The sequence below is a fragment of the Pelophylax lessonae genome, assembly GCF_965119305.1.
Source record: "Pelophylax lessonae genome assembly, chromosome: 1".
NCBI classification, from domain to species: domain Eukaryota; kingdom Metazoa; phylum Chordata; class Amphibia; order Anura; family Ranidae; genus Pelophylax; species Pelophylax lessonae.
In genome coordinates this window covers 593,480,594-593,493,865 of record NC_138768.1, presented here as the reverse complement: position 1 = coordinate 593,493,865, position 13,272 = coordinate 593,480,594, and the positions used below count along the sequence as shown (strand labels likewise).

The window sequence follows — 13,272 nt, the reverse complement described above, 5'->3', positions numbered from 1 at the left end:
CGGGACGGACTGAATGCCTAAATTCAGCAGGGCCAATGACGGTGTCATAGGTATGTTTAATCCTGTTACCGTGGCCACCAAAGCGTAGATGGCCACCCAGTAGCTCCGTAGTTTCCTACATTCCCAAAAAGTATGGAGTACAGTGCCCCTCGCTCCACATTCTCTCCAGCAAGCATCTGAAGAGTCCTTGTACATATGGACCAGTCTGGATGGAGTAAGGTAGCTCCTATGCAATATTTTAAGAGCCCCTTCCCAGTGGTTAGTGCAGTGCGTATATTTAAAAGAGGATTGTACAGCTGCCTGCCAATCCCCAATGGAATATTCTGCATCTAGGTCCCGTTCCCATGATAACATACACTTCAGTTTGGACTGGGCCTTAGGCTGCCTCAGTACATTATAAAACCAAGACAACCCGCCAGCTCTCGGTTTCCCCGAGGTGAGGTACTCCCACACCTCCTGAGGCACCCGAACTTGCAGTTCCGGGAACCTCAGGTGGTAATGTCGCAGTTGTGCCAGAAAAAAAAAATCATAGGGAGTGGAGGAGGACAGGACCTGGGAATAGGTAAGGGAGCGCTGGGCACCAGGGCTGGGACACCTCAGCGAGGGAATGAGAAACTCGTAAGAAGCCAGTGTGAGGTCTTTAGGCAAGGTAGGAATTCCAGACACCTGTCGCAGAGCCCCCCATCCATGAACTGTAGCCTGAATGGCCGGAACTCCAGGAAGTTGGAGACTCCGCCCAGTTTGAGCCGCTATTAGTAGGGAGGGAAGGTCTCTATTAGCTACCAGGGCCCTCTCAATGATAACCCACAACTTATCGGAGTGGGGAGTACACCATTCCTTAGCCTGATCCAGGAGGGCTGCTGCCTGATAACTTCTAAGATCCGGCATTCCCACTCCCCCCCAGCTCCTAGGCCTGCGCAGGGTAGAATAGGAAAGCTTGGGTACCTTCCCGTTCCACAAAAACTTCCTAAGCTGCTTGTCCATGTCATTAAAGAAATGTTGCGGAACGATTATAGGTATCGTTCTAAAGTAGTACAATACTTTGGGTAGTACCAGCATTTTGAACGCCGCCACCTTGCCCACCCACGACAGTTCGTGTTGGGCAATGTGAGACAGATCCCTATGCACTATCTTAGTTAATTCAGAGTAATTAATCAAGTATGTAGAGGCTGTTGGAAATGATAACTGTATACCCAGATATAACAAGGACTTGGAAGCCCATTGAAAGGGATGTTCTGTTCTCAACGCCTCTAGATCTCTAGAGGGGACATACATCGGGAGGCACTGGGACTTGGTAGTATTCAATTTATAATACGAGACCGCCCCGTACTCCTCCAGCACCCTAGCCAGGTTGCGCAAGGACGAGGACGGGGAGGTCAGAGTGAGTATTACGTCATCTACAAATAACCCTATTTTATGTTCCCTGTCTCCCACCCTAACACCCAATATGGATGGGTCACACCGAATGGCCTCCGCCAGTGGCTCCATAACTAGGGAGAAGATCAGGGGAGACAGAGGACACCCCTGGCGGGTGCCATTTGTGATCGTAAAGGTGTCCGACATAGCTGTGCTAGTAAAGACCCTAGCTGAGGGAGTAGTGTACAAGGCCGAAATGGCCGAGCAGACAGGACCCCGAAGCCCAAATTTCGTTAACGTCGCCTTTAGGTACCCCCAGTGAACCCTATCAAACGCTTTTTCCGCATCGAGCGTCAGGAACACCGAGGGCACCCTGCGACTTTCCACCACAGACAGAAGATCAAACATCCGTCTAGTTCCATCGGGGGCCTGCCTGCCCGTAACAAATCCAACCTGATCACTCCGCACTAGTAAGGGCGTGACCTTCGCTAGTCTTTGCGCCCATATCTTTGCATAAAGCTTCAGATCAGAATTCAGCAAGGATATGGGGCGGAAATTCTGCGGAGCATCAGGCGGCTTCCCCGGTTTCGGCAGTGCCACTATGAAAGCCTGGAGCATCTCTGCAGGGAAAAACGATCTGGTCATAGCGGCATTAAACACCCGGCCTAAGTATGGCGTTACGATAGAGCCGAAGGTCTTAAAATATTCAGCTGAAAAGCCATCCGCCCCCGGTGACTTACCAGGAGGCAGAGAGCCAATAGCCATCTCAATCTCCTGGTCCGTAATAGGGGCATTTAAGCTCGCCAACATCTCTTCCGAGACCGTGGGCAGGCTCAATCTTGCCAAGAACCTCTGTATGCCCTCCGCCGACGGTTGCGGCGAAGTCGCATCGTCCTTTAGATTATAAAGATCTGTATAGTACTTGGCAAAGGCATTAGCTATCTCAGACGGATGGTAGACAGTGCGAGAGGTGTGAGGATCCTTTAAAGAGGATAATTTAGCCTGTTGTTGCCTCTTCCGAAGATAGTTGGCCATCATCTTACCCGCGCGATTTCCAGAAGCATAAAACCGCGCTTTAGATCGAAACAACAAAGATTGGTGTTCCTCCAGCAACTTAGTTCTCACCTGCGCTCTACAACAATTAAGTTCCAGCAGCAATGTAGGTGTAGGAGTGGCCTTATGTCTCGTCTCCAGGTCCTTAAGGTTAGACATGAGAGAGGACATAGCCTTTGCACGTTCCCTTTTAACTCTAGAGGCCAGCTGTAGGAGCAGGCCCCGAACATACGCTTTATGTGCACACCACAAGGTAAAAATGTCCGTGTCAGACCTATCATTATGTTGGAAAAAGTCCTCAATCTGACCCCGCAACCGCTCCCCGTGGCCGGGGTCCCGGAGAATAGAGACGTTGTTCCGCCACAAATGTACAGGCACATCATTGTGCTTCTCCGCGACCACCACAGAGACCGGGGCGGGATCAGACCAGGAAATGGTATGAATAGTGGCGGACTCCACCAGACGCAGTACAGACAGGTCTGCCACAAAAAGATCCAGTCTGGAGTACGACTGATGGGGTGCCGAAAAATACGTGTAGTCCCTCTCAGTGGAATTGACACATCGCCACAGGTCATAGAGATCAGAAGAGTGCAAGAACCTCTGTAGCGTGGTTCGTGCATGCCTCTGAGGGAGGGTACAGTCCAAGGAAGCGTCAGTTATACAATTGAAGTCCCCACGATATAACAGGAGACCCTTCTTGACTCGATCCACTTTCTTAACCAGTGATCGTAGAAATTTGATTTGGCGTTGGTTAGGCGCATATACATTAACGATAGTATATGTGACATTGTTAATGTCACATATGAGTACTAAATAACGACCTGCGTCATCCACAATCGTGTCATGCAGCTGAAACGCCACAGATTGAGATACCGCTATTAGAACCCCTTTTCGCTTGGTCGCCCCAGAGGCTGTGAAAACGTGGGGGTATCGCTTATCTGAGCATTTAGGCTGTTTAGATTTCGCAAAATGGGTCTCCTGCACACACAGAACATCCCCCCTAAGACTGCGAGCCTCCCTCCAAAGAGACCGCCGCTTAAAGGGGCTGTTCAACCCATGGGCATTTAAAGTAACAAACTTTAGTGGCATGAGAATTTAAAATATAAGCGAGTAAGGGTCATCCCAAGGATGAGACCAACGTCATAAAAGAGAAAATGGTCATCAAAAAAAAGCAGAGAGTCACTGAGTATACTCTCACCATACCCAGCAAATCCGTCCACTGGAGCAGAGCCATGAAACCTCCCTACTGCGGGAGTGTACTGAGCACATGAGGAAAGTCCAAAGTCCACGTTCAAGTCGGTGCTTGTAAGGAGGCTGAAAAAACAAAGGAAAACAAAAACACAAGTCCAAAAAACAACACAAAACATAACACAGGTAGAGTATGGGGTAAACCCCATCATGCGAACTCAATCGCAAGTAGTGGGTAGGGGGGAAACAGCTCCCACCCTCCAGTTCCCTCCTGTACACCAGCCCACAGAAAAAACGAGGATTATCACCCCCTTCTACGCCACAGACCCCCTGTCGTAGGGGTTGTGCAGGATCACTTTACCAAGGACCACTCCGGATCCAAGTGTGAGGGAGAGTTGGACACTTGCAGAGAAGCCTCCGGATCAGGCAACAGGCCCCAAGTCTTAGCCAGGCGAAATCCCTCCTCCTCTGTGCGGATAGCGTAAGTGCGGCCTTCTCGTACGATAAGCAATTTCGTGGGGTACCCCCACGAGTAGACTACCTTGTTGTTCCTGAACAGCTTCGTCAATGAAATCAGTTTCTTGCGGGCAGCCATCGTGTACTGAGAGAGGTCCGCATACACAGTGATCCCTTGGTATGGGTCAGGGAGAGGGGATGTCTTCCTAGCCACTCTCATGAGGTCATCCTTCACATGAAAAAAATGGATCCTCGCTATGACATCCCTGGGCACTTTTTCAGGCAGATGCTGGGGCTTGGGCAGGCGATGAGCTCTATCCACAATAACCTCACCAGTTAAGGTGTCAGGCAGCAGGGCCATTATGAAAGCCTGTACATAGGAGCGCAGTTCAGTAGGAGGAACAGTTTCCGCCACTCCCCGCAGTTTAATGTTGTTGCGCCGATTTCTGTCCTCCAAGTCGGCCAATTTAGCTTTAAGCGTCTCCACCTCATCTGATGTGTCGTTGTGAGCGTCCACCAGCTCGTTATGAGCCACCGAGAAATCGGCCATCTTCACCTCCACATGATCTACTCGGTCTCCCAGGCCTGTCACATCGGTTCTGAGATGTGTAACACAGGACATAAGATCTCTGTATAGCGAGCCAGTGAATGTTAGGAGCATTTCCTTCATCCTGGTATCGTTGAGGGGCTGCCCCGTGGTAGGAAAGTCTCTGATATGCTCATAAAATTCCAGAGTGCTGTCCTGGGAAATGTCTCCCGCCCTGCTATCCCCCACATAGTGATGTTCGGAAGAGCGCCGCGGAGCTGCCTTCTTCGGGCTGACAGATGGAGAGGGACCCGGGGGAGACCCACGTCCCGAACTCGGGTACCCCCACGAGTAGACTACCTTGTTGTTCCTGAACAGCTTCGTCAATGAAATCAGTTTCTTGCGGGCAGCCATCGTGTACTGAGAGAGGTCCGCATACACAGTGATCCCTTGGTATGGGTCAGGGAGAGGGGATGTCTTCCTAGCCACTCTCATGAGGTCATCCTTCACATGAAAAAAATGGATCCTCGCTATGACATCCCTGGGCACTTTTTCAGGCAGATGCTGGGGCTTGGGCAGGCGATGAGCTCTATCCACAATAACCTCACCAGTTAAGGTGTCAGGCAGCAGGGCCATTATGAAAGCCTGTACATAGGAGCGCAGTTCAGTAGGAGGAACAGTTTCCGCCACTCCCCGCAGTTTAATGTTGTTGCGCCGATTTCTGTCCTCCAAGTCGGCCAATTTAGCTTTAAGCGTCTCCACCTCATCTGATGTGTCGTTGTGAGCGTCCACCAGCTCGTTATGAGCCACCGAGAAATCGGCCATCTTCACCTCCACATGATCTACTCGGTCTCCCAGGCCTGTCACATCGGTTCTGAGATGTGTAACACAGGACATAAGATCTCTGTATAGCGAGCCAGTGAATGTTAGGAGCATTTCCTTCATCCTGGTATCGTTGAGGGGCTGCCCCGTGGTAGGAAAGTCTCTGATATGCTCATAAAATTCCAGAGTGCTGTCCTGGGAAATGTCTCCCGCCCTGCTATCCCCCACATAGTGATGTTCGGAAGAGCGCCGCGGAGCTGCCTTCTTCGGGCTGACAGATGGAGAGGGACCCGGGGGAGACCCACGTCCCGAGCCCGGGGACTGAGGAGCCCGGGAAGGAGAGCCCGCCAAGCCCCCTCCCCGGGGCTCGGCAGCCCCGCTGCGCTGTGAGCAGGCCGCGGCGCCATTTTGAGAGCGCGGCGTGCTGGTGGAGGCAAAAAAGTCTGTGAGTTTGCGGGGCTTCCCGTGGTTTTTTCGCTTCCCCATGGCCAGCGGGTGTTGAGATAGGGTTCAGGTGGGTAACCAGGCTGGTGTCGCTTACCCTCGTCGCTTATGCACGCTGGAGAAGAACCGAAGGATACGGAGCTCTACTCTCACGCGGCCATCGTCCTCGGCTGCCGGCCACGCCCCCACATTTAATCACTTTCAACTAGAATTTATGAAACTTTTTGCTATCCACAATGATTTGGAGGCATTTGAGGTAAGATTGTTTGTGGTAATTGGTAAGAGAGTCATTTCTACATGGCCAAGAAAGATTATAAGAATACCACATATCCATCACCATGGACAGCTTCTTAAATAAAGGAGGGTTAATTGCTTGACAGAGTTGGTTTAGACTGGATCACAAAGGTGCTAATTCAGTCTTTCTGTAGTTTTGTGGCATTTAAAAACTATTTTGTTAAATGCCCGTCTTATGCCTCGTTTCCACTGAGTGGTACGGTTTGGTTCGGTTCAGTACGGTACGGTTCGGAACGGTACACCTTGCGTTTCCACTGCCAATAGTACCCTTTCATGATAGGCGTGGTGTAGCAAGAAAGCTGTGATCGACGATTCTCTGTCAACCATTCAAGTTCTGCAGAGTGTAGCTCCACTCTGTTGGTACGGTACTAATGTGCTTGGTACCCCAACGAAAGGGTACCAAAAAAGTGGTACGGTACGGTTCGGAATTAGGGTACCATTCACAATGGAAACGGCATAAATAGCGTACCGTACCGAACCGAACCGTACCAGAAAGCTCAGTGGAAATGAGCCATTAGTGAGCTTCAATTTGGGACTACCATTTCTCTTTACCACTGTTCCTTTTAAACTCATAGTTTTTAAATTGAAAAATCAAATGTTTACTGTTTTTAGAACAATGCACAAGTAGTTCTGGCATTATTTGTGTATTTCAAACTCTGCTTTTGGTGTTGCATCTAATATGACTCTTTGATTGTTACTATAATGAAGGTAACTCTGACCTAAACTATTTCATATTGTGTTTATTGTGTCCATTACCCATTTATGAAGAATTTTGTGTGGATTGTGTTAACAATGAACTGTTCAAAACATCTTACATATTCAAGGACAGATACCTTCCATCACATAAAGCTTAACAACACATTTGGTTCTGTTTTTTTGCTTCAGAATGAACCATACGCAACTCTGAAATACCGTGGTGTGCACTTTGGAAAGTACTCAGCAAAACGTACTGAGTTTCAAAAGCATGATGGACCTGGCCCAGGGGAATACGATATAGATCAGTATGTATGACATTTTTCTCAGGGTTTTTATTAACTCTTACATGACACTTACTGCTATGTTTCTCCAATAAGTAATTCAAAGCTGCTTGATTTTCTAAAGAGACGCTTAGATGGGTATTTATGCTCCAGCTTGTAGCGGTGGCAGATTTTATTGCATTGTGAATTATATTCTAGCATTTAACTGCTAGTGTTGTAATAGGAACTGTCAAAACCAGTTTTCATATAATGCATAATGGATAATATAGCCTTCATAAAAGGAGTATAGTAAGGGATCAGAGCCAGAAACTGAAGCTAAACTATGCCCAGGGATTGTGTCCTCTCACTTGATAGCCAGATAATCTGATAAAACGAAGCTGGTATGAATTTGCAAATAGAGCAGTAGTCAAAACCACAATCATGTACAGGAATGTTTTTTTTTTTTTCTGTAAGACAAAAAAGCTTTACGTTTCATACCCTGCACTGATAAGACCTAACAGGTTTCAAACAGAAGTTTGGCTTATTTTTAGTTTCAATAGATTTTATTACATTTTTAACAAGAATAGAAAAGTACAAAGTAAATAAAGCAAAAAAGCAATAAAGCAATATTGTCGCTTATCTATACATCAAAAGGTACATCATACCCAGGCAGTGTTTTTCAACTCCGGTCCTCAGGGCCCACTAACAGGCCAGGTTTGCAAGAAAACTAAAATACATCACAGGTGATATAATTTGCTGCTCAGTGATTGCAGCATTCTAGTCTGCATCTCCCCAAGGTAATACTTAAAATCTGGCTTGTTAGTGTGCCCTGAGGACCGGATTTGAGAAACACTGATATAAGGTAATATGTGGAGACCAATATCACAACCTGAACTCTAACTATATTCAACATGTCAGGAAGCCCACTCCCCCCACTGGCACCCCGACTGGGAACATTCTGTGCCAAAGCGTGGGAAGAGAGGGGCCACCCCCAGTGCATTCTCCGAACACAGGTAGAACATAAGAAGAACAACCTCATTGGCTTATTTTTAAAGTGCATCCATAGTCAAAACATTTCTTTTAATTTTGGATATACAGTAGTGGGTCAGTGTTAGAAGCTCTGTCAAGTTTTTGTTGCTGCCATTGTATTTGCTAGGGAGAGTAACCTTCTCCATTTGTTCTTGTGACTGAAAATGATGAAAACAATCAAAATTTTACAGCTGTCACTGGAACATGAGATGACACTTTTGCTATGAAGACATTTCCACTGACTTCCTGTAGTGCCTCTGAGACAGGAAATGAAAGAAAATCTCCCCAAAAAGATAAATATAACAAAAACAAAGTCTAAAATATTCTCCCAAAAATATGTAAGTGCAGAAGTTATGACTGTCAAAATGGATAGGTTCCTGTGAGTATGTTAGGTTTAGGTTTTGGACCAGTAAAAAGCTAAGAGGCTGTGACAATAAAAATTGTACATCTTATAAATAGCATATATAATAGATAAGTAACATTTTGTTTTAAGAGGGAGTGAATTACCAGTATCAATGTTTTCATGGTTAGGAATACAATATTCAAAATAGAGTCATTTAATTTTTCTCATTTCACAGTAGCAGACTTTTTCCAGGAGCATTGCTAACACACAGTGCAGCAACATTATAGTTCTGTTTTGGTTCAATTAAATATTTAATTCTGTTCATTAGAAATTAATTATTCATAAATTGTCTTCTTTCCATTTTGGCCTTCATTTCACTAATGGAAACATAAAATCATTTGCCATTGTAAAATGGGAAATTTCTGGGTAGAAACATACATTTAGAATAATATACATTACTAGGGATTGTTTAAAGGTTTAAAAAAATAAAAAGAACAATCTTTGCAGCTTCTGGTTTTCATTTCACCTGCAGGTTAAATGCATTGCTTAGTCATGCATGAATTGCAAATTCAAGTACAAACTATGTATTTTCGATAATTATTCTTAGTATACCTTCATACAAATATTTACTGTATGTGCGTGATAGGTATCTGCTAGTGTGCTAGTTTTTTGGATATTTATTGTATATATAATATAATTTTTTTAAATTTTATATATATATATATATATATATGTATATATATATATACATACATACAGTTTCTCACAAAAGTGGGTACACCCCTCACATTTTTGTAAATATTTTATTATATCTTTTCATGTGACAACACTGAAGAAATGACACTTTGCTACAATGTAAAGTAGTGAGTGTACAGCTTGTATAACAGTGTAAATTTGCTGACCCATCAAATATAACTCAACACACAGACATTAATGTCTAAACTGCTGGCAACAAAAGTGAGTACTCCCCTAAGTGAAAACGGGGACCCCCTAAGTAAATGGGGAGCCCAATTAGCCATTTTCCCTCCTCTGTTTCATGCGACTCATTAGTGTTACAAGATCTCAGGTGTGAACGGGGAGCAGGTGTGTTAAATTTGGTGTTATAGCTTTCATTCTCTCATACTGGTCACTGGAAGTTCAACATGGCACCTCATGGCAAAGAACTCTCTGTGGATCTGAAAAAAAGAATGTTTGCTCTACATAAAGATGGCCTAGGCTATAAGAAGATTGCCAAGACCCTGAATGGAGGAGTGGAAGAGGACTCCAGGGGCAACCTGTGAAGCTCTGGTGAACTCCATGCCCAAGAGGGTTAAGGCAGTGCTGGAAAATAATGGTGGCCACACAAAATATTGACACTTTGGGCCCAATTTGGACATTTTCACTTAGGGGTGTGCTCACTTTTATTGCCAGCGGTTTAGACATTAATGGCTGTGTGTTGAGTTATTTTGGGGGACAAATTTTCACTGTTATAAAAGCTGTACACTCACTTCTTTACATTGTAGCAAAGTGTAATTTCTTCAGTGTTGTCACATGAAAAGATATAATAAAATATTTACAAAAATGTGAGGGGTGTACTCAGTTTTGTGATATACTGTGTATATATATACAGTACAGACCAAAAGTTTGGACACAAACTTTCAAAGAGTTTTCTTTATTTTCATGACTATGAAAATTGTAGAGTCACACTTCAAGAGGTAGTCACCTGAAATGGTCTTCCAACAGTCTTGAAGGAGTTCCCAGAGATGCTTAGCACTTGTTGGCCCTTTTGCCTTCACTCTGCGGTCCAGCTCACCCCAAACCATCTTGATTGGGTTCAGGTCCGGTGCCTGTGGAGGCCAGGTCATCTGGCGCAGCACCCCATCACTCTCCTTCTTGGTCAAATAGCCCTTACACAGCCTGGAGGAGTGTTTGGGGTCATTGTCCTGTTGAAAAATAAATGATGGTCCAACTAAACGCAAACCAGATGGAATAGTATGCCGCTGCAAGATGCTGTGGTAGCCCTGCTGGTTCAGTATGCCTTCAATTTTGAATAAATCCCCAACAGTGTCACCAGCAAAGCACCCCCACACCATCACACCTCCTCCTCCATGCTTCACGGTGGGAACCAGGCATGTAGAGTCCATCTGTTCACCTTTTCTGTGTCGCACAAAGACACAGTGATTGGAACCAAAGATCTCAAATTTGGACTCATCAGACCAAAGCACAGGTTTCCACTGGTCTAATGTCCATTCCTTGTGTTCTTTAGCCCAAACAAGTCTCTTCTGCTTGTTGCCTTTCTTTAGCAGTGGTTTCCTAGAAGATATTCTAACATGAAGGCCTGATTCACACAGTCTCCTCTTAACAGTTGTTCTAGAGATGTGTCTGCTGCTAGAACTCCGTGTGTCATTGACCTAGTCTCTAATCTGAGCTGCTGTTACCCTGCAATTTCTGAGGCCGGTGACTTGGATGAACTTATCCTCCGCAGCAGAGGTGACTCTTGGTCTTCCTTTCCTGGGGCAGTCCGCATGTGAGCCAGTTTCTTTGTAGCGCTTGATGGTTTTTGTGACTGCACTTGGGGACACTTTCAAAGTTTTCCCAATTTTTTGGACTGACTGACCTTCATTTCTTAAAGTAATGATGGCCACTCGTTTTCCTGTACTTAGCTGCTTTTTTCTTGCCATAATACAAATTCTAACAGTCTATTCAGTAGGACTATCAGCTGTGTATCCACCTGACTTCTGCACAACGCAACTGATGGTCCCAACCCCATTTATAAGGCAAGACATCACACTTATTAAACCTGACAGGGCACACCTGTGAAGTGAAAACCATTTCAGGTGACTACCTCTTGAAGTGTGACTCTACAATTTTCGTAGTCATGAAAATAAAGAAAACTCTTTGAATGAGAAGGTGTGTCCAAACTTTTGGTCTGTACTATATATATATATATATATATATATATATATATATGTGTGTTTGTATTTTTCAGTGCAGACACTGTTCTGCATTTTTTTATGTATTTATTTTATCTATGGTATATTCCAATTTTCATACAAACAATATATACTGTCTTATATACAATATCAACAAAATATGATATCTAATACCTCTTCAAAGTCTTCCGTTCCTCTTCTCATTCTTTCTATCAACATTTCAACTTCACTTATGTTGCTGTTTTTTAAACTCAAACACCCCTCCCAAGTCCTTGAAAATGTTTCCATCAAGTCCTCACTTGAGTCGTATAGTTCTTCCATGGTACAGATATCTTCCACCCTCCTTGGCCATCTCCAATTGATAAAATCTCTTGCATGCCCTACAACTTTGAAATGGGTCCTTTGGCTGCATTCAATAAATAGGGAATAAGTGATTTCCTATACTGTCCTATTGAACTTGCTGTACCGTGAAACAAACATATCCGTGGATCTCTGGGTATTTCAGTGCCAGAAAGTTCTTGTACCATTCTAACTATCGCTGTTCAAAATTTTTACACATCCCTATTAAATATGAAATGTGAACTGTTCTGCATTTCTGTTTCATTGATTACCATAACTACAAAGCTATATAAACTGTTTGTGAAACTTGTGTACATTTTCAGTAACATCCACATTTTCAGGACTAGCTTTCAGGGTGTGCCCCCTTCTTCAAGATGCAAGGAGTAGAAGAAGGGGGCACACCCCAAAAGCTTGTTCTGAAAATGTGGATGTTAGTGCAAATTAAAAAAAATGTCAAAGTATTACTCAATTGGCTTTGTAACAAGTTCACTAATACGGCTACAATCACCTCAAGAACAAACTGTATCACATAAACTGTATCGGATTGAGAAAACATGTTCAAGCAGTTAAGAAAGTTGATTGTCCCAACAAAAAATCTTGACACATGCATGCCAAGTAAATGTGCACCTGAACTACTGAACAAGTAATAGCTCTAGGTATTTTTAATAAAACCAGGTAATTCCAATGGTACCTTTATCTGCACAGAGGATAAGAGCCCAAATAACAATCTGACTTTACAAAAAGTTAAAGGAGAGTATAATATATAGTATTTCTTGCAAATATGAGGCATCAGAAAGACAAGCAGCAGGTTTCCTCCGTGTATTTCAACTTTTTAACATAGTATTCAGAGCTTCAGAGGGTACCTTATCACATCAGCATCTGTCTTAGTAGAGCTACTTTATTTTTCAGTGAGTCTCGCAGTCATACCAGCACACACATACTTATAACAGTTTGGTCAGAAACCAAAGAAACTTTCCTTGGAGAAACTCTGGGCATCTGTAGAAAACTTACAGAAACAGAAAGTCAATCTCTTTCACAAAAACTGGCCTGTAATTTATGTTTAATACTACATTTTTTTTTTCACTTATACATTTTTTATTAAGGGTTTGAGATAAGTCTGTACAACAAAAGTATACATTATAATCATGTAATTTAACAATGTAGGAAAAGGTAGGGTTCTTACATCATTTTTAATACAAATATATAGCAATCACAATCTCTTATCCCAATCTTTCTGCAGTACCCTGCTTCTATTCCTATACAGCCAACTTGTCTTCATGATAAAGCTACACATAGTACAGTCTCTTCCCACCCCAATTTTCCTTCTTTTATACCTACATAAACAACCCTCAAACCCCCCCCCCCCCAAAAAAAAAAAAAATGTAATACTAAATTGATTGGAAATTAAAGTAACACTAAAGACAAAACTTTCTTTTTTCATTTTTGATAGAGTAGGGGAGCGTTATACCCCTGTTATTTTTTTTAATTTTTTTTACCATTTAAGTCTTATTGGGGCGATTTCTGGAATATTTCCTCTCTATTCTTGCTCTGGTC

At 43.9% G+C, this 13,272-nt stretch overlaps 1 protein-coding gene across 1 annotated transcript in view; it reads left to right on the top strand.

Moving 5' to 3' along the window:
• Positions 1 to 13,272, top strand: part of STPG2 (sperm tail PG-rich repeat containing 2) — a 1,004,689-nt gene that overhangs the window by 143,298 nt on the left and 848,119 nt on the right. Inside the window, exon 6 of the mRNA XM_082259340.1 lies at positions 7,025 to 7,140. Coding sequence (XP_082115466.1) covers positions 7,025 to 7,140 — 116 coding nt within the window. The remainder of the gene's footprint in view (positions 1 to 7,024; positions 7,141 to 13,272) is intronic.